The following is a 23,873-nucleotide window of genomic DNA, read 5'->3' as shown; positions in this document are numbered from 1 at the left end:
AGAAACTGAGAACCAAGTTAGAGCCGAAGGGAAGGAGGAGCTTGACAGAGCCGGAGGGACGAGGCGCAGCCGGAGAAGTGCAGTTCCGAGGTGGCAGATGGTCGACGACTGACCAAGGCTGAGCCAAAGGGACAAGGGAGCCGGCGGAGCTGATGGGCCATGGTGGAAATGAGAGAGCTAGGAACCATGGTGGAGCCGCTGGGTCGACAGACCAAGGTGGAGACTGGGACTCAGAGGTCAGAGGCGGACACAAGGGATCCTCCAGCCACGATATCGATGGAGACTGGCAGACCCACAGCAATCCCACTGCATAGATAGAGGCCTGAGGGGGAGTTGAGGAGCTGACAGGAAGCAGCGGTGGCGGAGCTGAAGCAGGGTTGACAGGAGGAGGCAGTAGAAGGATGGGGGGTGGGATTTGTGAATGTCAGGGTTTTCTGGGATGGTGTGTGCTGCCCACACACACCAGATTGCAATTCCCAGCACTGGGATCACATACAGGGTAATGACCTCCGTGGTTGGTTCAGGTCCAATAGACAGTTCAGGGCAGACAGTTCAATATACAAATAGTTTAATAATGACCTCCGTGGTCAGACGGAGATGTCCATGGGACAGAAAGAAGATGATGGCAGGAGAAGACAAGGCATATCCTGATACAAATCAAAGTCCTCTGAGCGCAACCTCAGCTCACCCTTAGCCAGTGTTGGCGAAAGTTACTTTTAAAAGTAACGCATTACAATATTGCATTACTCCCTAAAAAAGTAAATAATTACGTTACTTAGCTACTTTTTATGGAAAGTAATGCGTTACATTACTTTTGCATTACTTTTTAAATATGAGCAGGGCTTGATTGTTTTTGATACAAGAAGTTCTAATTATAGCAAATGTAAAAGCCCTTTCACACTGGACACACACAATTAAGCTTCTACTGGTCGGGCTCCCTGAAGGGAGAAAGACAGAAGCCTCAGCGCACCGCGGAGGAAACGTGTAACTAGGGGGTGTCTACCCACTGACTGACCACAGACAGGAACGTCGTAGGCCGCAATGGCCGCCACGTACACCTGTCTCGACAGAACGTCTGCTCCCACATTGAGATGCCCAGGAATGTGCACTGCTCTTAATGAGAGGAGTTTGCCCTGGGACCACACAAGGATCTGGTGCGCCAACTTGTATAAGGGTCGCGACCGCAGACCTCCCTGGTGGTTTATGTACGAGACCACCGACGTGTTGTCGGTGCGAACCAACACGTGATGACCTCTTAGGTCTAGGAGGAAGTGTTCGAGTGCTCGAAACACGGCCAGCATCTCCAGCCAATTGATATGCCATGTCAGATGGCGGCCACTCCATAGACCGCGGGCAGGGTGGCCACTCATGACCGCTCCCCAACCGGTGAGAGACCCGTCCGTCGCTAACGATAACTGGCGACATGGAGCTCCCAGCACCGGGCCCTGATTTAAAAACCAAGGTTTCCTCCACATGTCTAGGGCTCGCACACGCCGTCGAGAGAACCTGATCATGCAAAGTAGATTCCCCTCGGGGAAAATCCCTTGGTCTTGAGCCACCACTGTAGGGGTCTCATGTACAGCAGGCCAAAAAGTATCACATTGGACGCAGCTGCCCTCAGACCCAGCAGACTTTGAAACTGCTTGACAGTGAGTGACTGGCCTTCTTTCACTCTCTTGACTGACGTGAGGATCGACACAATCCGAGCAGGGGAATGCATGCCTGCATCGTGGTCGGATCCCACACTACGCCTAGATAAGTGGTTCTCTGCACTGGAGAAAGCACACTGTATTAGTTATATCACTGAGGCGGTTACACGTCATCGGGGAATGCTGGACTGTGACGGGGAACCCCAGTATTACAGCACAGTCACACAAGCCATGATACAAAGTTACAGAAACTAAGCAACCGAAATAAAGAATTAAAAATAATCAATACTTCTACTTAGAGCTTGCTCCATTTCTGCAAATCAGTTTTTGTGAATGAATGGCCTTCATCAACAGCCGATTGCGCCACCTGCTGGTGAGCGGCTGACATCAGCTGGAGATCATGCATCGGTGCTCTACTGCTATTCCTGCGGGTCCTGAATGTGCAACACCGAATTTTCTGCCGAATTTTAACCACTGAATTTGTGGCAGCGAATTCGGAAAGTGAAATAAAATGACCGCAATTTGCCTGTCGAATATTATACATCACATTTTTAAACAGACTGAATATTTTGGAAGTGAATTCTGTGAGGTGAATATGAATTATTGAATTTTTAATTATGAAAATGTTTGTGAAATATTTAGAATTTAAATATTCACAGTTTAAATAAACAACTATGTTCAATTTCAGGACTTAAAAATGCAAGCCCTGGAAATACAAGGCATTAAAATGCAAGCGTTAATTGCAATGCATCTTTTTTTCGATTTGTGGAATTCAGCATGCTTTGTTTCAAAAACTATTGGCATTCTTCTGCTTCCATACTGCTCCCTCGAGAGCCGACTCCGCATGCTTCGCACCCAGGCAGATCGCGCACAAACTGTGTGTATCCCCGCTCGTGATTGTAATGAGAGCAGGGAGGAACACACAGCTTGAAGAGTGATCCGAGATCGCCCTTATGCTTTGATTTACTTGTGGCCCTGGACATAGTGCTTTTTGACAAACAACACCAAATAAGACTCACAAAACAAATATCGGACTGACAGACACACAGAGCGCTTGCTGAATGACAGAAAGCTGAAGCCGGCTCTGTCGCACGTGCCTTTATAGCTTCCTGGTCGTGACGTCACCTGCCCGTGACGCCTCGCCCTTCCATTGGACTGATTGTACAGATGATTCAGAGCGCGGTCACGCTGAAGGCGTTCCCTAAGCGTCTTCGGACGCAGCTCGAGTTCCTGAAGGGGAACTAGGTCACGGAACACACGTGAGGGAAGAAAACAAACTAAAAATCCTTGTAGAGTGACAGACAGCTGACTAGATTTATTTGAACTTAGTGTTAATTGTACTGATGTGTAAAATTCATCTTAATTCAATAAGATTGTGCCAATTTTAATTAAGTATTAAGTTTACTAACTGAGCAAACAGCTAAAATCATGCTTTGAGTGTATATAGGTGTATATGTTAAATTACTGGATGAATTAAACTAGTCAGAGTGTAAAAGAAGTGTTATTAATAGAGTTTATATAAAGTCCACAAGGCCAAAAGAATGCTTTGAATGCTTCACATTGACGCAGACCAGGCCTACTCCTGTCAAACTCTCTCAATTTGAGCTGTTAATTATACAGCACTGTGTAGCTGTACACAAGCAAGCCATCGGGTCTGAGAGGGCTGAATGATTTTACTGTGGATGTGCTGATTCGGATCTACCCACTGATCACAGTCACAACCATAACTTTAAGGTCACTGTGAAAGGAAAATACATCCAATAAGACTTTTAACAATCATTCTCTTTATAATTCCCAGTGAGTGGGCACTTGTTTTTGATGCCAATGTTGGAGCCAGTCCTGGGTCTTTATATCTCTTTTATAGGCAGAGGGTTTCATTCACTATAGCTGATTGTGTGTTAGGCACTGAATCTTTCCAAGATGTACTTTATATTCCCATTCACACTCATCTGGAAGCGGAAAGGGTAGGAAACATAAACTTTGCATATAACATCTATGCCAGTGCCCAAGAACGTTACTTGCAGGCCACAAACTGCCTGGTGGCTAAAAAGGCGAATGCTTAGATGGAAAGAAATATGAAATTTCTTGGGTGGAGCTGTGCATCAAGCACTGAGCGTCATTCAAATAAAGAGCTCTTTTTGTTGGCTCTTTTCAAAGTCCGGCAAAGCGCATGCTTAATCCAGCATTCCTTTAAAACTGGGCTCATGTAACAGCATTTAGGCAGGGGCCGATATAAGCAGTTTAACTTTGAGATACAAATCTCTGGAGCTTAGCCAGTGAAGACACTGTTCACTGTTTAAAACCTCTAACAGCTAAAGTACAAAGTGACATGAAATTTTAAACTCATAGAAAATTTTTTCATTAATATGTAATAAATATAATACATAAAATGAATTAAAAAATGAAATTAAATTAGCTATTTTTAGGAAGCTATTTGAACATGAATCAAATTCATACCAGACTTATCTTCTCATCATCAACATAGTCCTACTTCTCATATTTCATATTGCTCATAACATTATTCTGTTAATAAAGTATGGTTTTAATCACTAGAATAAATTATGATTTTAAAATAACCTAATAATAGAAGGTATTATCCTGGTAAATCACATAGAGAACCACATTTTTTATCAGTCAGTCAGAAAGATTCATAAAATAGACTCGAATTCGCTCATGAGGTAGCAATTTGAATGAAAATAAATGAGTCAGTGAATTATTTCTAAATTCATTTCTAAAGTTTATTTGTAGTTTATTATAGTTTTATTGTAAATATTTACAAAAAACAAACAAACATTCATTTCGACACGTTTACATTCAAAACAGATGCTGGATCTACTGTGTCCACAATATTTCCTCATTGACACAGTCCTTGAAAACTCTGGGATTAAAGAAGTTTCTAAATTTCCCACTTTTACGAAATTATGACTTTGTCATGGCCTTTATTTGCGCTCAACTCACTCACATTGTATGACTGGTTATTAAAAGAGTTAGGGTTTGGCTGTAGTAATAATTAAATAATTAAGTTTATTCAAAATACAACACACTTGTTTATATAAATTAAATTGCTACAGTCCAAAATCCAATCCAAAAGCCAAAAATGTCATATCAAAGTGTACAGTTACTGTTATTAAAAGCAAAAGTAGTTTTCTTGGTTTGCAGGCAATCTGTAATTAATGAGTTTGGTTTTGAATGCATTTGTGGGAGAGGGGAGAGATAGAATGATGAAAGGCAGCAGAACAGAATAGTCTTTGTTCAGTGTTATGATGCCCTGTACATTCCTTTTCTGTATGACACTAAAGACCCCGATCAGCATTTTTCCCTCCGTCACCCATCATCTTCTGTCTCCTTCCAGGTTCCCCTTAAGCCTGCACCATACATTCCATACAGGCACATCGGCCTGTTTAAAGACCTTTATGGAGCTCATAGTCTTTGAGTTATGATCCATATTGTTTTCAGTAGCTGCAGATGCAGGGTGAGCAAGGAGGATAGGAAATATAAAACCTATACATTTGTTTTCTTTAATGTGTAGCGGTTAGAGTTGTGCTCATGTTTTTAACCCTTTATGAGAATGTGCATTAGAAGTATGCAATGTGTTTTATGGTCAAAACAACGCTTCCTGATCTGATCCAAATGGTCCACTAAGGTCTCTTTGGACCCATACATTTTATCCCCTGTTGTTTTTTTGTTTCTCTATCTACTATAAATCAAAACATCTCTTATCCACTATGGATAAATATGGTGAACTTACCATTTCATGGTCAGCTCAGCTGCAGCGTATTCATTAATTGCACAATTGTGTGTGTGTGTGTGTGTGTGTATTACGATTCATTCTACTTTGAATTACTTGCATATGTTCTCTTAGGCTGTGTCCAAATTCAGGGTCTGCATCCTTCGGAGTACTCATTTGAAGGATGTTACGTCACAGCGCCGCGACGAAGGCTTTCCAAATTCGTAGCATCCTTCAAATGCGGCCCACAAATACGTCCTCCTTTTCCCCGAATTGGAAGGATGGGTGTGGTGGATCCTTTCCCGTCCTACCTATCCCATAATTCTTTTCGGCAGAGCGTAATGGCGGACGAAGCGAGCGGTAGCGGAGTGGGAGAGGAGTTTCTCTGACAAAACAAGCTAAAGTTTATGCTTCGGCTCAATGAATTTGTAGGAGAAATTAGTAGAATACTTAAAAACAAATAAAAATAGGCTATAATGGCTTACCTGGATGTGACTGTCTTGTAGTCTGATATAAAAAACTCTCCGACAACGAGCAAAGAAAGTATTTAATTTATTTAATTGCTTTATTTCTTCCAAAAGAATTAAAATGAGGAGAATAACTCTTTGTTTGTCCATTTTCCCGCTTCTTGCTTGGCGCTGTCACGGTTGCTAGGCGACAGGATATGAGCAACGGGTAAGGGAGGGAACTGAAAGAAGGGTAGGCTGTCCAAATTCACAAACACCGACTTCCGGGGTTTGCGGACGTCGGAGGATCCCTCCTCCTTCAACCGGGTAGGAAGGATCCTAAGGAGGATGCAGACCCTGAATTTGGACACAGCCTGTATACCAGCCGGACAACTTGCTAAAAGCAGGTGTGATCGATGCACGCGCTGAACATGGAAGAATCAACATTACGTCGAGTCAAGACAAGCCCAGAAAATGTTTCCTCATCCAATCAAATAATTTAACCAATCCTGAACTACGCAAAACCTTGTGTAAAACATGAGTGAGAGTTAATTTGTGTTTAAAATGGTTACACTACCTTTATTAATTAAATAATTAAATAAATGAAATTGTTTTGACAAATATTTTTTTTTATTACGTTTTTATAAAAGCTCTATTTTTTCCTCCCCCACCCCACATGTAAAGGCTAGTTAACGGTAAATGTTGCTACCTATAGCATAAATGTTAAAACATCAACAAAATGTCCAAAAGAAAGTGTGGAAGTGATATAAGAAGCTTTTTAGTGAAGCAGCCACGCACAGTAAGTTACTTTGCTAAACACGAAAACATATTATATTTAACTTACGTGAATATAGACATACTGTCGCTAATCATGTTTTCTGGCGGCCACTGGAGCGCGCTGTGATTTAATACAACTGAATTAAAGGACTACGTATGAACTAAAGACTTGTACTTTTTAATTGTTTTAATTGTGAAAATCCCAGTCATATATAGAATTGTCCTGTTGCCTAAAAGTGCTTTAACTATTATTCAGCCTTCAATGATGGACAAATGCCAATATATTGCTTATGATTGCAAATGTAAACATTTAGATCCTGGGTTGAACTAGTCATTTTTGACTTGTGACTTTTTAACAATGCCTCAAGTGAACTCACCTCGCTGCGTGGTTGAAGAAGAACCGTCGTCCACCTTCTAGTCATCACTTGATCACTTGATGACAACAGTGAGTGATGATTTGACTTGTGGAACAGAGATATTGTCCAATTAATCTTCTCAAAAATCTCAAATAAAATATTTCAACCTTGAAACAGTATCCAAACAATACGAACATCGTAAAAAGAAAGGTAGAGGATCTGTAGACTAATTATAGGGAAAGGAAACTACATATCCCATGACGCATATCTCGCGATAGTTTCACAACGAGACTTAATATTCATCTTTGAGGACGTTGAAAAGCTTCTGACCGGCGGAAAAATGTGTTAAATGAATAAATTAGATTATGAAGAGTGACGATTTGTAGATGGTGCCTTTCCTTTAATACATACCTTACGCAATCTATTTTTCAGTTACTTTTTAAAAGTGGTGGGGACAATATCGAGCCTGGTAAAAAGTGGTGGGGACATGTCCCACCCGTAAATTACGCCTATGGCCCAATTAGCCATTTTCTCTCCCCGGTGTCATGTGACTCGTTAGTGTTACAAGGTCTCAGGTGTGAATGGGGAGCAGGTGTGTTAAATTTGGTGTTATCGCTCTCACTCTCTCATACTGGTCCCTGGAAGTTCAACATGGCACCTCATGGCAAAGAACTCTCTGAGGATCTGAAAAAAATAATTGTTGCTCTACATAAAGATGGCGTAGGCACGGTGGCCAAGACCATAGGCGTAAATCCCGAGAGGGACAGGACCCCCCATCAGAGGATTGACCCCCCCCCCCCCCCCCCCCCCTAAAAATATCATTACAAGTGATAGTAGTACATAAAAGCAAAAAAGCATTTTAAGTTCAGAAATGTTTTCGGTCCCCCTCCCTTGCCTCACAGTGGTTTGGTCCACTGCCTCCCGATATACACACGAGCCCGGTGGGAGAAAGTAAAGTTCTTCAGTAGTTATTTGTAAGTAACTTAGGCTGTCAAGACTATTTTATTCTATATATATATTTATACATCATGTGAAATGATTCTTTTTATTTAATAAAGATGATGCTGGACCATTAATAAATTAGTCATGACAAAAAGTGGTGATATCCAATGTATTTTTCTGTGAGCGATTATAAGGTTACCAAGCTTAATTCCGGAGCTTGTCACCCACTATAACTAACATGGCGATAAGCCTGAACTGATATTAGGTAAATATTGTAGACCTACCGATGTGTTGGGTTTTGCTCAATATGATGTTAAGTGGCAGATCAGTGAATATCTAAAGAGAAGTCCTCAGTCCTAGACGAAACCTAAATACTATGTGGAGGACACAAAATAATAATTATAATATGACCGCGTGGTGAACAATATGAACCAAACTCATATTTAAACACAGTCTCCATGCTGTACACGTGCTGTGTACACATATCTATCCCTACAAGTACAATTTTGGCTGTATTATTTGTGTCCCCTTCAAAAATTGCTCTTGAGAAATTTTATGTTTATTGTCCCCCCTACTGTTAGATGAAATTTACGCCCCTGGCCAAGACAATACAGCGGTTTAACAGGACAGGTTCCACTCAGAACAGGCCTTGACATGGTCGGCCAAAGAAGTTGAGTGCACGTGCTCCGCGTCATATCCAGAGGTTGTGTTTGGGAAATAGACGAATGAGTGCTGCCAGCATTGCTGCAGAGGTTGAAGGGGTGGAAAATAATGGTGACCACACAAAATATTGACACTTTGGGCCCGATTTGGACATTTTCACTTAGGGGTGTATTGACTTTTGTGGCCAGCGGTTTAGACATTAATGGCTGTGTGTTGAGTTATTTTGAGGGAACAGCAAATTTACACTGTTATACAAGCTGTACACTCACTACTTTACATTGTAGCAAAGTGTCATTTCTTCAGTGTTGTCACATGTAAAGATGTAATAAAATATTTACAAAAATGTGAGGGGTGTACTCACTTCTGTGAGATACTGTATATATACAGTAAAAACAGTAATATTATGAAATATTAGTAGTTTACTATAACTAATTGTCAGCAGCCATTGCAGTCTTCAGTGTCACATAATCCTTCGGAAATCATGCTGATTTGATGGTCAAGTAATATTCACACTGTTTTATCTTCAGGGTTAGGAGTGGGTGGTATACAGGTAGACATCATTAACCGGTAGAAATTTGTCAACCTGTGGAGATTTTGGACTATTATCTCTATGACAGTTACACGTCATGTGTAAAAACACAGTCATGTGGTTGCTGTGCTACGTGGTCACGAAAACTTATCGTTTGCATGCGTTTTTAAGTTTTGTGGTTTAAAAACATGAGATTTAAGCCATTTTGAGTGCTGTCAGAGAGGCTTGTGCAGGTGAAGACAGTGTTCATAGTGCGCAGGAGTTTTGAACAGGAGTGCTGAGTTATTTTTGCCGCTTTCTAGGCCTAGAACGGTTAAATACACACACTTGTATGTGTCAAAATGCCCGTCTTTGCAAGTATCCTTGTAAACACAGTAATTTAGGTCTTAAGTGAAAGCAAACAGCTGAGGAAGAAAACACGTGTGTAACAATAGGAATCGGGCAGCTCTTAAAGTGACAGCAGTCTAATATTCCTGCTGTCTGTCATTCATGATAATCAAACAACAAAACAGAGAAAATATCTCACTGCTCTTAACAAAACCACTTTTGTATCTTTAAAAAGAATAATTTAGACAGTGAAGAATATGCAGTGTTTTTATACGTTTGATTACTTTATATACAATGTATTCTTATTTATAACTATATCGTTATACATATTGTTATTGTGAAATAAAATAACTCATATCATGATATAAGATTTTGGTCATATCGCCCACCCCTAGGGTTTATAAATTTCATTAAAATGGTGAGGGCTGTGATGCAAATGTAGACTTTAAATGTTTTCAGATTCATCATATACTGTAGTTTATCCATTAAGGAGTGTTGGCAGACTATTGCATGCAACATCTGTATGTCATAGATAGGTCAAATTGTTGTAGATACTAGGTGCATGGTTCCTGTACTCCACGAGTTTCCTGTCCCTCCCTATAATCTGTCTAAACAGCTTGCTTTGCTCTCGAATCTAGTCAATGAGAACCGTCAACAGTCTGCACAGATGTGGTAATGAGTTGACCAATTTACTTCCATCTCAATTAGGAAGTTCCTGCCTTATCTGTCCTCAAAAATTCAGGATAGTACTGTTGCATCTAAAAATTGAGGATTTTTTTTTTTGCATAAAGACAACATGGGGGGTTTACAGATTGAACTGACTTTGTACAGTGGGCCAGCAGGGAAAATGATATTCATCTGAATAAATTATAGCAGGATATCTCTGCTGCCATGAGGCTGTATGAGATAAGGCGGTCTGTGCCAGTCTTCTTAGTTTACAGTGAACTCAGCATTTTTATATAGCCTAGTTTACAGTGAACTCAGCAGTTGCCTTGCTTAATCTATTATTCATACACAGTTACTTAGCAAGTATAGAGAGATTCTTGATGTTCTTTCATGGTGCAAGCAGTGGAGAGCAGGAATAATTGTTAGGCTTTTAGCATTTGCTTATTTATTCCAATTATATTCCAGACATATTAGCAGCCATTACCCAAGTCAGTTAAATTTATAACTCAAGTCAGATACAGTTAAACTAGAAGTACACAAAGGTTGATGTTACATTCAGCTAAGTTGAATAACTGTAACATTATGATATGATAAATTTAACTGTGAATGAAAAAGCTATATAATATGCATATACAATATACAATTACACATTATAAGTTTTTATTTAATAAGTTACTTTATACAGTTTATGTAGCATTTCTTATTTATAACTTGTGATATATATCGTTACCGTGAAATAAAATTACTCATCATGATATAACATTTTGGTCAACATCCTGCCAACCAGTAGCATAATACAATTTTATTATAAACTAAAACTAAAGAAATTACAAACTAAAAAAACATACTAAAATTACAATTTTAGTAAAATTTTTTATGTTTTAGTGCTCTCAAAGTTTACATAATATACGTGCGTGTATTGTGTACGTTTGTGTACAGTGTTATTATTTGTGTGTGTGTGTGTGTGTGTGTGTGTGTGTATATATATATATATATATATATATATATATACATTATAATTATACCAAATAAGGTATAATTATAAGATGCTAAGTAATTAATCAAATAAGATATGCATTTTGACACAAAGTTTTAGTTCAAGTTATTTGCAACTTACAAGATGTACAAAACATTCAACAGACAATTAGTTTCCTTTCTGTTTTTTGTTAAAACTGCTCTCCTCCTATGACTGCCTGTGGAGAATCCTTAAATAAGGATGACCGGTTTTCACAAACAGTGAAAGAAATATCCTTTTGGACAGAAAATTCACAGAGTTTGTATGTTTTTGGTTTTCCCTTCCTGTCCATTCCTGTCATCACTGGGCCGTAACCTGAACAATGGAAGAGGGTTACATCTTATTTGATTTAGTGCGTGGGAGTCTTGTTACACAAAACACACACACGCACACACTTTAGACCTCAGGCTGAAATGATCAGATTCCACACAGGCTTTGGAATGAAGCATAAGACCTGGTTTCTATTAACCCTGATCAAGAGGGCAGTGTCACAAGTTTTGAGGGTGAACCAAGCTACCTGAACCCCATAGAGATCTCCTGTGTCAACAAACAATATGATCTGCTTCTGTTCATGCTTACGGTCAAAAATGTTTCAAGAATTGGAGTGCTATTTAAATTCACAACCATTTTCATCATTGATGATAATAAGAAATGTTTCTTTAGCATCAAATCAGCATATTAGAATGATTTCTGAAGGATTGTGTGACTGCTGATAATTCAGCCTTGCCATGATAGGAATTAATTACATTTTAAAATATATTAAAATAGAAAAGTTATTTTAAGTTTGTACATGTAAAATATTTCACAATATTTGCTGCATTATTTTATCAAAGAAAAGCAGCATTTGAGAGTAAGAAACTTTTTCTAAAAGAATTTCTAATCAGCTTCTAAAATATGTTTCGTCCAGTAACAGGACAAAATATATGATACTATTGTCTGGCCTAATAGGTATGACAATATGCTTTATTTTGACAAACTAGGGAAAGAAAAAGGAAAGGTACTTCTGTCTTGTTGGTAAAACTGAGATCGGGAACCCTGCTGATTAGAGTCTCTTGAGATGCAGCGAGGGCAGCTGTCACAGGGTGGTACATTGTTCACAGTCACCCACAGAGGTGGCCCTTATGACATTTCAGCTAAGATTCTATGGAGGTCTGCGGGTGGAGTTACTCTGGGTGTATACATCAATGCTCTCTCTTTTCTCTGGAACTCCACTTGCTCTTTGTTAGAGAGCTGTAGCCTACTTTTTTTCTGTCATTGAAAAGCTGATTGAAAATAAAAGAAAGGAAGAAAAAAAAATCACTGAATGGTGACCTGAAAGTGGTATTTAATGAATTCGTTACTCTCAACCAAACAAACTAAGCTCTTGAATGACTGGGACAGCTCAGCAGTAGTCAAAGAAGTAGCATATTATTTCTCTCCACTAGGGGGAGATTTTCAGCACCGCGACTGAAGCTCTGCAGGAGGTGCTCAGATGATCAGTGAAGCACTAGCAATTACATTCATTTATGAATGCATTCTCCAGATTTTTATACTATATAGTGTAATAAGTAGATCATTTAATTTGAATGTTAAGCTGTGATCCAAGCTGGCAGAGTGGAAACATCAAGGCCTGTGCTGGACCTGATGATGCTTGCAATCTGGTATCTGAGATGATGGGGACATGAAACACAAGCTGCTGAATTACCCATCATCCTCTAGCACCCCACATTTTAGCAAATTATTCTCAGTTCTGTGCATACTAAACAAAATAGGCCCTCTAAACTATAAGGAATCATAAGTATGAAATTTGATTTAGAGGGATCAAGAGAGATCCTGTCCATAAACACTTAATTCTTGAATGCAATTCAATTCACCCATAAACTATGACCTTCGGCAGTGACCCATAATAACTTAATTCCCCTGTAAGCCATTTTATGTGAGCAGTGGGGCATTTCCAGACCACCTTCATTTGTTTTTACCTGCTAAGGTCACAGAGAGGAGGAAGTCGTTTTGAACATCTGGAAAAAGAGTTGATAAACTTTTATGTAAGGCATTTAATTCCTTTTTATGTCTAAAAAACAAATCTAATATCTCAAAAACTGACATTCAGACTGTGCAGGAACCAGAAGAGGTATTTCAGTTTTAAGTTTTTTTTTTCTTTCATTCATTCTTTCATTATTACAGTACATTGATTTCAACCGCAACTGAAACAAATAGGCTGATGTTTGTGTTGGCCCCAGAATTACCTTTGAAAAGTTTCCGGTCGGTTTCATGATTTCAGACATTTAAAACTCTGTAGCAAACCTGCCAATAATTTAAAGCTGTCAATAATTTCCAGACAGTTGTAGATAGTGCAAGACTGTGTCCATGGCAACAAGCCTGAGATGAGAGAAGAGAGCATCTGGCATGTCAACAGGTCCAAGAGTGGTAAAAACATGGGATGGTTAATATCAAGTAGTGTAAAAATTTCCTAGTGGCTGCCCACACATAACTAATTTTACCATTCCACTGCACTACTTTTTCATTGTTTTCATATGTAAGCACACACTAGATGGATGCGATGGATGTATCTTGCATCTCACAGCTGGTAAAAAATAGTTCTGAAAGTGATTCACCGCTATGGTTCATCTGTCATTATCGTTATAGTTGTGGTGTGTATTGTTATCATTATAGCTAGTGTCACTTTTTTTTTTTAAATGTCTTGAGACTGCTTTTTTTTGTCATTCCACTGTCCACGTCTCACATTTTTTCAAATTAAAAATGCGTTTTGTGTGAAAGGCCTCTATAGAGTTCCAGAATTTATTATAGTTGGAGTATTTGAGATGTTTTTTGCAAATACTTTTATAGTCTCCAGCTTTGCATATAGCCGAAGCCTGGGTAAAGATTAAAAGAAAAGGCACATTTAGTATGCATTAACATCCCCCTATTTTAATTACAAATCTCTAAGGATCCATTTCCTGCCCTTTAATCTTATCCTATCAGTCTTTCTCCCTCCCTTTCTCTCTCTTGATGTCCACTGCTGTCCAGTCCCATTACATCACCGGTGTCATTTCTCTGATTAGGGATCTCAACCTAAACACGGCAGAGACAGAGAAATGTTGAAAAAAAAAACTTCCTAACCAGAAGAAATTACCAGGATGCGTATTGAAGTAGGTCAGAGAAATGTGGTTTGGCTGACTATAAAAATTGTAAACAATAAAAAAAAATATTATTTACTGAAAGCCACTGCAATTGGATTTAAAGATGCTATCTAATTGGTCAAGCAGAATCAATATATGTGGGTGAAGTCATCAGAAGGCACAGGATGATGTCAGATTACTTATTCACAGCTCTACTTGATGAGTCTACTTGATGGGGGAAGTCGTGGCCTAATGGTTAGAGAGCCGGACTCGTAATCGAAAGGTTGCGGGTTCGAGTCCCCGGCCGGCAGGGATTGTAGGTGGTGGTGTGAATGTACAGCGCTCTCTCCACCCTCAATACCACGACTGAGGTGCCCTTGAGCAAGGCACCGAACCCCCAATTGCTCCCCGGGCGCTGCAGCATGGCTGCCCACTGCTCCGGGTGTGTGTTCACGGTGTGTGTGTGTGTGTGTGTGTGTGTGTGTGTGTGTGTATTTGTTCACTACTCACTGCTGTGTGTGTGCACTTGGATGGGTTAAACGCAGAGCACCAATTTCGAGTATGGGTCACCATACTTGACAATACATCACGACAGATGAGTCATGCTTTGTGTTGGAGTAAACCATAAGAGGAGTGAGTTGATATGCTTTAATAGGCTGAAATGTACAGTAGCGGGCAGAATATTGAATATTTCAATATAAAAAAGAGCAATTAATTGTTTTTAATCCCAAACAATTTACAGTGAATGTGTGCAGTGCAGAGAGAGCAAGACTGTGCTTCCAGTAACTGTCTCATTTCTGTCACACCTCAGTGGGATTTAATTAGGGTTTTTATTCATTATGCTTCCACTGTTCCCTTCCCCTAAGATCAATACACAGACAGCACCTGGGTCCAGATCCTGAGTGGTGTGGCATGTTGTGAAGATATTCAGTTGTGTCTGAAAGTCTGAGACCGCTGGTAAAAATGCTTTTATTTTGACTTTGCCTAATTAATACAAAATATTTATTTACAAATGATTAGCAGCATGTTAAATCAAATCAAAAAAATGTATGCAAAAAAAAAAAAAAAAAAGACTATGCTGCACTGATGCCTAAATTATATCATCACATCTCTTATTGTGATGATGTCCCTCTCTCTTTCCAGTCAGTGTTTCAGTCATTAGATCAGGAGCACTAGCTGGCTGAAGATCGTTCTTGTTCCAGTCAGACCAATTTGGTTTGTATTATATTGCAGTACGGTACAGAGACACACCCCTTGCTTGAGTCCATCACTCCCTAATAAATGTATTTAGACCTAGCTTCCTGACAACCCTTCATTTTTTGTCTTCTTCTCTTGTTGCATTCTTTGTGGACAGATATCAGGGTGACATCATATACTGTAGGATGGCGTTCTGTAGCAGAAGCGGTGGTTCACAAATGCATGCAGTTTATGCATTATGAAAATGCAGGGTAAAACATAATACAATATAATATAATATAAATACATTCCCCAAGTCACTTATCCAGAAGCAGGGGATATAATATAATTTTGATTAGGTGAAATATAATATATTTTGGAGAAAATTTTGTTTTGTATTTGCTTTTGTTGTATTATTATTATTTATAATTGAATATGTCTTATTATTATTGTACAATCAATAAATATAATGTAATATAATATAATATATAACTCTGTTCTATAAAGTACAGGTGGGGAAAAATATGAAGTAAGGTACAGTAGAGCAATTTGATTAGTTTGATTTGTATTTGCTTTTGTTGTATTATTATTACTCATATTTTTATTATTACTGTTAATATACAATTAATATAATAAATTAATATAACTTTAATTAATAATATATATAAATATAAATTTTAAAAATATAACGCGGTTCTATAAACCATAGTTGGGGATATAATTTATTTTGGAAAAATACAGGATAAACAGTAGCGCAATGTCTGTTTTGAATAAATGTTCAAATATTTTTTAATATTTTTATTATTTGTCATAAAATAATATAATATAATATAAGTACATTCTCCAAACCACTTATCCAGAAGCAAGGCATACAATATATTTTAAAAAGATAAAATGTAATTTACATTTTGTTATATAGTTTTTTCATAAAGTTTTGTTTTTGCTTTTGTTGTATTATTATTACTAATTTTTCTTAATAGTAATTATTTTTGATATTATAGTAAAGTAAATTCTAATGGAAAACACCCGTCCTCTATTCTGCATGGACACCTGCAGTAAGGCACAAAGAGTTAACACCCCTGTCCTTCACAGTGATGGAGAAACGCTCTGCCACTCACCTCGTCCAATGGCAGCACTGGAAGATGATGTCATGCGGTAGGAGGGGTGTGCTGCTGATGCTGCTGAGCTCTTGTATCCGAGGAGCAGCAGGCACAGAGCAAAAGAGAGGGAGGTGAAAAAGAAAAGAGGATACTAGGGAGAGAGAAAGAGACAGGAAGAAAAAGAGGGGGAGATAGGGACAACACCTCATCAAGGAGAAAAGGTAAGTGGGAAAAGGTAGGCAACACAAAATCAAATGAGAGGAGACTTGCTTTGCTCTGATGTTTTTGTGATTTGACTCGCAATGATTATTAAAATGAAAAAGGATACCTTTGAGTTAAGACTAAATGTGCCACACCAAAGGTCTAGACTCTAGAGGGAACTCAGTGTTCTTATAGCATGCTCTGTTTGCCATCTATAATGTATGCGAAGCAACTTTATATGCATTAAAATGGGAATATATTGCAAATGTATCTGTGTATAGATACACACCAATGTGTTAAAAGATGACAATGCTGATGAGTGCACTAGATTATGTCATTCCAAGGCAAGAGTCAGTAAACAACATTTCGCACACATAAGCACTGACTGCAGTGATTAGGGTTGGACTTTATTACTTATTATTGTGTTTTGTATTAATGTAGTCATTTGAGAGTGGATTTTTACCTGTGTTTAGCCTGACATTATGTGTATATGCCATTTTGGGCAACAATTATGTAAAGCTGTCGTATCAGTTTGTTTTGTAACAGAGATGTAAGAATATAGTGATAAATACAGTAACTGAAAAGTGGGGGGAAAAACACCCATTTATGCAGGTGTTTGGATAAAGTAGTGTGTGTTTATGTGTGAACAGGGCAGGGCAATGCTTTGTGGTGTCTCTCCACAAGGTTATATGTCAGTTTTGCTCATGGTTTTAGGATTTCTATAATGTTTAATGTTTATTTTTATCTAAAATTGTGTTGTTTTCTGATAAGTGGCAGCTTTGAGGCAGAGTAACAATAGAGAGATTGTGCGTGACACTCCCTGCTGCTCCTCATCTGAATTCATGCTCCTCTCTCACCAAGTGTCCTGCCACATCACAACACAACAAGCTCCTTTCAGACATCTCATGCACAATGGATCTGCATTTCACTTTTTTTTTTTTAATGTACTGTATTATTTTAATTAATTGTTAATAATTCTTATGTTTCAAAAAAAAATTACTAGGGCAGAGTGTTTTATCTTTGTGCAATGGACTAAAAAAACACACACTTTCTTAATCCTCTCTTTCTCTCTTTCTCTAAACAGGACAGAGTGAAGGGTTGTAAACTACACACAATACTGCATAAACATGACCTTGGCAGGTAAGCTACAAAAGTCCTCCCCGATTTCCAAACTCCAAAGCCTCCATAATCAAATTCAGTAGTACCAAGGTACTTTGATGTCGAACACGCCTCTTGTTTCCAAACAGGTTTCCTAAACACTCCCCCAAACTCCCATTGGTCAAGCAAATGTATAGTTCCGCCCCAAAGATCACATCATTGGTTGATTTTGTGAGAGAGCCGCCTTGAAGTTTTTTTTTTTTTTTTTTTTTTCTACTTTTCTAAGGTTTGTTGCAAAAAGCCATGGAAAAGAGATTCTGTTGTTCTGTTTATATATTTAATTTTTTCATAGACGCTTTAATCCTAAACAGCGTACAGTGTATTCAAGGTAATTGTATTAAATTCCATGGGAATCGAACCCATAATCTTGCTCTATTGTTCTAAAACCGCCAACAGCTGCTTTAAACTAGTTAATTACTTTTAAATTGTCTACTTTCTGTATAATCAAGATCTTTGACAGAATGCAAGCGTTTGTTCATGTTTACTCGAATTGTACTTACTTGAGGTTTGTCCGCACAGCATATCGAGACAAGGTGAAGGAGCTCCCTCTAGTGTCACTTTTGTGCTCCTGCATCAACTCAAATACTGCAGAAAATCCCACATACAAGGCTGAGGGTAAATAATAAAACATTACTCATTGGTATTCATACTTTATAGACACATCTCTACCACTATAATACAATGATCATAAATATAATACAGATTCACACAGTACTCTGTTAAATTCTCCTAAATTCTAAAATGTATACTGGTTTTGCACTACCTCATTTCACGTACACTTTATGTTGTTTGTTGTAAATCTACGTTGTTATTTTATGTTGTTAAATTTATGTTGTAAATTTATGTTGTATGTAGCACTTTGGTTCTGGAGGAACGTTGTTTCGTTTCACTGTGTACTAACTATATATGGTTGAAGCCTACTTGAACTTGAACTTGAACTTGAACTCTATGTGTGATCATTCTTGAAGATGCAGTGGATCTCAACTGGTGTGTGATCAAAGATATGGAGGTCATTGAGCTGAACAAGCGGGCCTCGGGCCAGGCATTTGAGGTGATCCTGAAACCCCCCTCTTTTGACGGCGTGCCTGAGCTTAACACATCTATGCCCCAGCGGAAGGACCCCTCGCTGGAGGAGATCCAGAAGAAACTGGAAGCCGCTGAGGAGAGGCGGAAGGTTGAAATTTACACCCAAAATAAACACCCAAACCATCCCTCTCTTTGGTCTGATTTTGATGCTGAAACAGTGTTCTTATCTCCAGTTTCAGGAGGCTGAGATGTTAAAGCATCTTGCAGAGAAGAGGGAGCATGAGAAAGAGGTTATCCAGAAGGCCTTTGAGGAGAACAACAACTTCATTAAGAATGCTAAAGAAAAGTTGGAGCAGAAGATGGAGGCCAACAAAGAGAACCGCGAGGCTTTGCTTGCCGCCATGCTGGAGAGACTACAGGAAAAGGTACGAACTAACTGGCAGGGCTGTAAAGTACTTTATTACAGGACTTAGTCAATGTGAATTACTTTATTATTTAAACAATAAAAATAAATAATTTCTCATGAAAATATATTTCATTTGCCTATGCATAGCTAAAACATTTAACTTTTCTAAAAATGTTTTAACTTAAAAAAAAAAAAATTACACTTTTTACATATAATTTTTCATACAAATTCACTACCAATCCAACGTTTTATAGGATTTAAAAAATAAAAAAAAGTTTAAAGTATCTTTAAGTAAAAATGTTTTTAAAAATAGTAGTAGTTAATAGTAAAAAATAATATTTGCTCACCAAGGCTGCTTTTTTAATGAAAAATAGTAAAAATATAAAAAATAGTACTAGTACATAGTACAAATAGTAATATTTTTTAAATTATATTATTATTGTTTAAAATAACTGTTTTCTATTTCAGAATATTTTAAAATGTAATGAAATACAATTAAAAATAGTACAAATATAAAAACCAGTAATAGTTAATAGTAAAAATAGTACAATTTTGAAATATTATTACCATTTAAAATAACAGGTTTCTATTTTTGAATGTTTTAAAATGTAACTTATTCCTGTGAATTTTCCATTACTCCAGTCTTTAGTGTCACAGGGTTTGGTGCTCAAGAAACATTTTTAATTTCATAAAAAAAACAGCACAGCATTTATCTGTTTTTTTTTTATAACATTATAAATGTCTTTACTGTCTATTTTGTTCAATTTAATGAATCTTTTACTTTGAATAAAAGTAACAATTTCTCTAAAAAAATATGTATAAGTATTAATAATATATAGAACAGAATATAAAATATTATATTTAAAATATATTTGAATATATTTAAAAATATTTATAAATTATAAAATAATCCTAATAATAAAGTGTCCCACATTTTTGTGACAATTACACATTCAGTGGGTTCCTGGCTTTTGTGCATCTGAGTCCCTTCCCTGCCTAATTATAGAATCAGTATGAATATTGCATTAGAAAGGGGTGGATTGTTTCTCCAGTTTGTTTATGCCGCTGTATTTAGCTTCCCTCAGGCACACTAATGTATGCATGAACACAGGTCGAGTAAGTTTTCTTTTGTGTGTTTATTTAGGACAAACACGCAGAGGAGGTGAGGAAGAACAAAGAGCTGAAAGAAGAGGCCTGTCGGTAGAGGAGCGCCTGCTGCACAGGACTGCTTTGACAATAGTCAAGGGAGATCAAACCGGTGAAGAGAAAATAAAGCAAACGGTACCAATACATCTCAAAAAAGGGGACATATTGGACATTGATAATGACAATTTGCAACACACCCAGCTTTTGTGGGGTTTAACAACATCAAAACTACTTAATATTATTAAAAACAGAAAGATGTTGTCTAGATGACAATGCAAGGTGCACTAAGGGTACGTTGCTTGGTATAGAGCCCAGAAGGTTGCTTCAGAGAAAAAGAACGAATATACCAAACCGATCTTTAGAAATGACATGAAGAGGACAGGAAGAAAAAGAGATGCTTTTTATAACCTCCATAACCAGTACAGATGAATATGTTAACATAAACTACATCTTAAAGTCACTCTTCACTTATGACAGTACCAAAAAAGCATCTTTTTCTGAATTAAGTGCCATCTACTGAGGCTTTGGCTCATGCATCTTTAATTATCGTTTGATATTAATATTCAGTAATCAATAGGGTTTCATAGAACCTCAGGCATGCTTCTACAATATACATTATTAAGCATCAGTAATCAGGTGGCTAGAAGTTTATCTATCACATTTCCTGTTGTGACGATATGCTGTAAAATATGATCAAATGAATATTAGATTAGATCGTTCTAGATGCCTATAAATCCGAAAGCTAATAACCCTCTCAGATACATTAAAAGTGGAGCACAGTGACACTTTAAGCACAACTCAGAAGCACATTTAGTTTTTTTTTATCATTATATTTGTATCATGATGCTCATCAGTAGGAAAACACATAGTAGCATCTCAGAAATGAAGAATGATATCACTCAGGTGTGAGAAAAAGATCCTCTTTGGATTTAGGAAATAGTTTTAGATATGAATGGTGCACTTTGCTTTGGCATGTCACTGAGCTTTATTCTAGTCATTTATTTTACTCGTTCTATACGAAGATAAAGGAGTTAGATGTTGGTGTCTGCAGAATCAAAAAAGAGCCATTGTATGTGCAATGTTGTTAATCGACCAGATTTGGTGAGAAAATGGAATGTAAATGCTCCCTGTGTTTGTAATTTCCAGATGGCTAAATTCTCTAGTTCAAGTCAAATAAATGCTTCTCTTAACTAAACCAAAGATTTTTGAGCTTTTTTTGCATTTTAACTTGTCTTATTCATACAATTATTGCACTGAAACAGACTATTATAAAGCAAAACTAAAACGAAAATGTTATATTTTATTAATCAAGATAATAAATATAAAGCTGATAAGGCAAAAGAGTGCCACAGAAGTCTGCTGTACCCATAAGCAGATTAGATAAACACAATATATAATACAGTAAGAGTACAGAACTAATTCTGAGGCACAACGGCGGGTAGAACGCATGTACAGCCCAAACTAATTACTTTAGTCTCCAACTGAAGGGTGTAATGCGTTGCATTTTTTTTCTTCACTCTCTTCAAGACGTTGATCTGGTAGTAGATGGGTTTAGATTCCAGTCCCAAGTCTTCCTCACCATCTTTGGTTAAACAGCCTGTTTTTTCACATTTTGCCTCAGAGATTTTGGATGGGAATCGTGAATCGTCATAGGTTTCTCTGAATTGAAAGATTTATAAAAATTCCGTTATAAAAACTCAAATTAGCCAAACAACTCCAAATTGTTACAATTCATGTATTTGATACACAAGATCCTCTGCATATACCACATATGAGATTAAAGTGAACAACTGTAACGATTTATCAGATCAAAGACTCACTCGTATGTCCACGGTGACAAAGATCTGTTTGGAGACGGGGGGGCAGTCATTGAGAGGTTCAGAGATGGATCCAAGATTACATACTTTCCTTTCTTTTGACACTTTGATTTTCTTTTTCTTTTACACTTTTTCTCAGAAGCACCACCATTTAATAAGAGGGCAAGGAGGTAGAGCAGCAGCACAGCTCTGAAAACCTGAGGAGATGGATACCAAGAGAAGTGCAGTGTGTAGCTTGATTAGTTTGTTTTCATATTGTTCGTTTGCCTAAAGATAAAAGCTCTTAACTTCATCAGTCATTTTTTAGGTCACTTTAGACATTTCTGAGTTGAATTTAATGTCAGTTAAAGTGAAACGTCTTCACCCAGAAAAATGAATCGGTGCAAATCCCAAAAGTTTAACAAAAGATTTAGAATCAACAAGCCTTTGAAAACTTTTGTCCTGCAAGTCAAATTTCAAATTCAAGTCGCTTATTTCTTGCTTACACTTGCCTAAAATAAAAAAAACAACATCATTAGAGTTTAATTCATTAGTGTGACAAACTCACCAATGAGAGTTGCATCTTCAGAATAAAAATGTAAGTTCTCTGATGGCTCTTAAGAGCTAGTCCAGCAAGTGTCTGAGCACTACATCTAATCTTCTTCTGTTTATATGGCCTGGTGAGAAAGCCTCGAGCTTCTTGATCTTGACGTAGATAGAGACAAATCTAGAGTACTATAGATAGTCATCTGGAGATCATTGAACTCGCTGACAATGAAGACCAGCCTGCAATGCATGTATTTTTGCAATATCGGTTAATTTTTTCCCCACATGCCGTTCTCTTCTATTTCACTGTTTAATTGGACACTTAATTCTGTGCCCACATTCTCACATTTCACCCACATACTGTACACATCAGCAGACTTCTAAATAACTTGTACACCAGCAGTGCACTGAGATGCATTTTATATGGGTCAGCAGCCTTGAAAGGATATGTTGATTGGGTTCAACAAAGATGGGTTATTTTCTGATAATGTGAGACAAAGTGACCCATATACATGTGATCGAATGCATATACATGTCCATCATGCTGATTGAGGCCAAGCACATTAAAAACCTAAAATGCTTAATCTAAATGTGTCTAGCCTTCCTATTGAGATCTTAAGGTTTCTCAACTTATAATATTTCTGACCAATGTAGATGTCACAGTGCACACAGCAAGGATGAAACAGGAACTCAAAATACAGTCTTTAATCAAATCCAAACAAGGCAGGGCAAGACATGGCAGGGCAGGGCAGGGCAGGGCAGGGCTTACACAGACAGGAACACTGGGGAGTAACGAGTAGACCAGACAACATGAAACTGAACAGGCAGGAACTTAAATACACAGGTTAATGACTAAAACACAGCTGAAGAGAATTAACTAATAATCACACTAAACAATGACAGGAAACAAACCAAATATGGACACAAATGGCGGGAACACATGACACACACGACAGAGGACTGACAGTAGGGAGATCTTTACAAAATAATCTATTTTTTTTAATCATCTGAATTCTAATTTAAATGATCCAAGTCTTATATAGCATAACCTAACCTCTGTATGTAGGTACAACATAACCTCTGTATAAAAGCCCACGAGGACTCTTCTTTCTATGTGTTTAGA

General features: G+C 37.7%; 1 protein-coding gene across 5 annotated transcripts in view; it reads left to right on the top strand.

Moving 5' to 3' along the window:
* The window catches only part of stmn4 (stathmin-like 4), a 31,014-nt gene extending 9,414 nt beyond the window's left edge, over positions 1 to 21,600 (top strand). The window contains exons 4-12 of one of the 5 annotated variants that reach the window (XM_079375702.1): positions 15,062 to 15,152; positions 15,339 to 15,410; positions 15,550 to 15,643; positions 16,464 to 16,692; positions 17,757 to 17,812; positions 18,350 to 18,445; positions 18,799 to 19,004; positions 19,090 to 19,281; positions 20,407 to 21,600. In XM_079375702.1, the coding sequence (XP_079231828.1) occupies positions 17,800 to 17,812; positions 18,350 to 18,445; positions 18,799 to 19,004; positions 19,090 to 19,281; positions 20,407 to 20,466 (567 nt within the window). In that variant the 5' untranslated portion in view covers positions 15,062 to 15,152; positions 15,339 to 15,410; positions 15,550 to 15,643; positions 16,464 to 16,692; positions 17,757 to 17,799 and the 3' untranslated portion in view covers positions 20,467 to 21,600. Of the gene's footprint in view, positions 1 to 15,061; positions 15,153 to 15,338; positions 15,411 to 15,549; positions 15,644 to 16,463; positions 16,693 to 17,665; positions 17,813 to 18,007; positions 18,446 to 18,798; positions 19,005 to 19,089; positions 19,282 to 20,406 lie in introns of those variants that run through there. The other 4 variants (XM_079375704.1, XM_079375703.1, XM_079375700.1 and 1 more) reach the window with 4 other exon arrangements.
* The last annotated feature ends 2,273 nt before the right edge of the window (positions 21,601 to 23,873 follow it).

This window comes from Barbus barbus (assembly GCF_936440315.1).
Source record: "Barbus barbus genome assembly, chromosome: 24".
Classification (NCBI taxonomy): domain Eukaryota; kingdom Metazoa; phylum Chordata; class Actinopteri; order Cypriniformes; family Cyprinidae; genus Barbus; species Barbus barbus.
The sequence above is the reverse complement of the archived record's forward strand: the minus strand, read 5'-3'. Positions and strand labels throughout refer to the sequence as shown.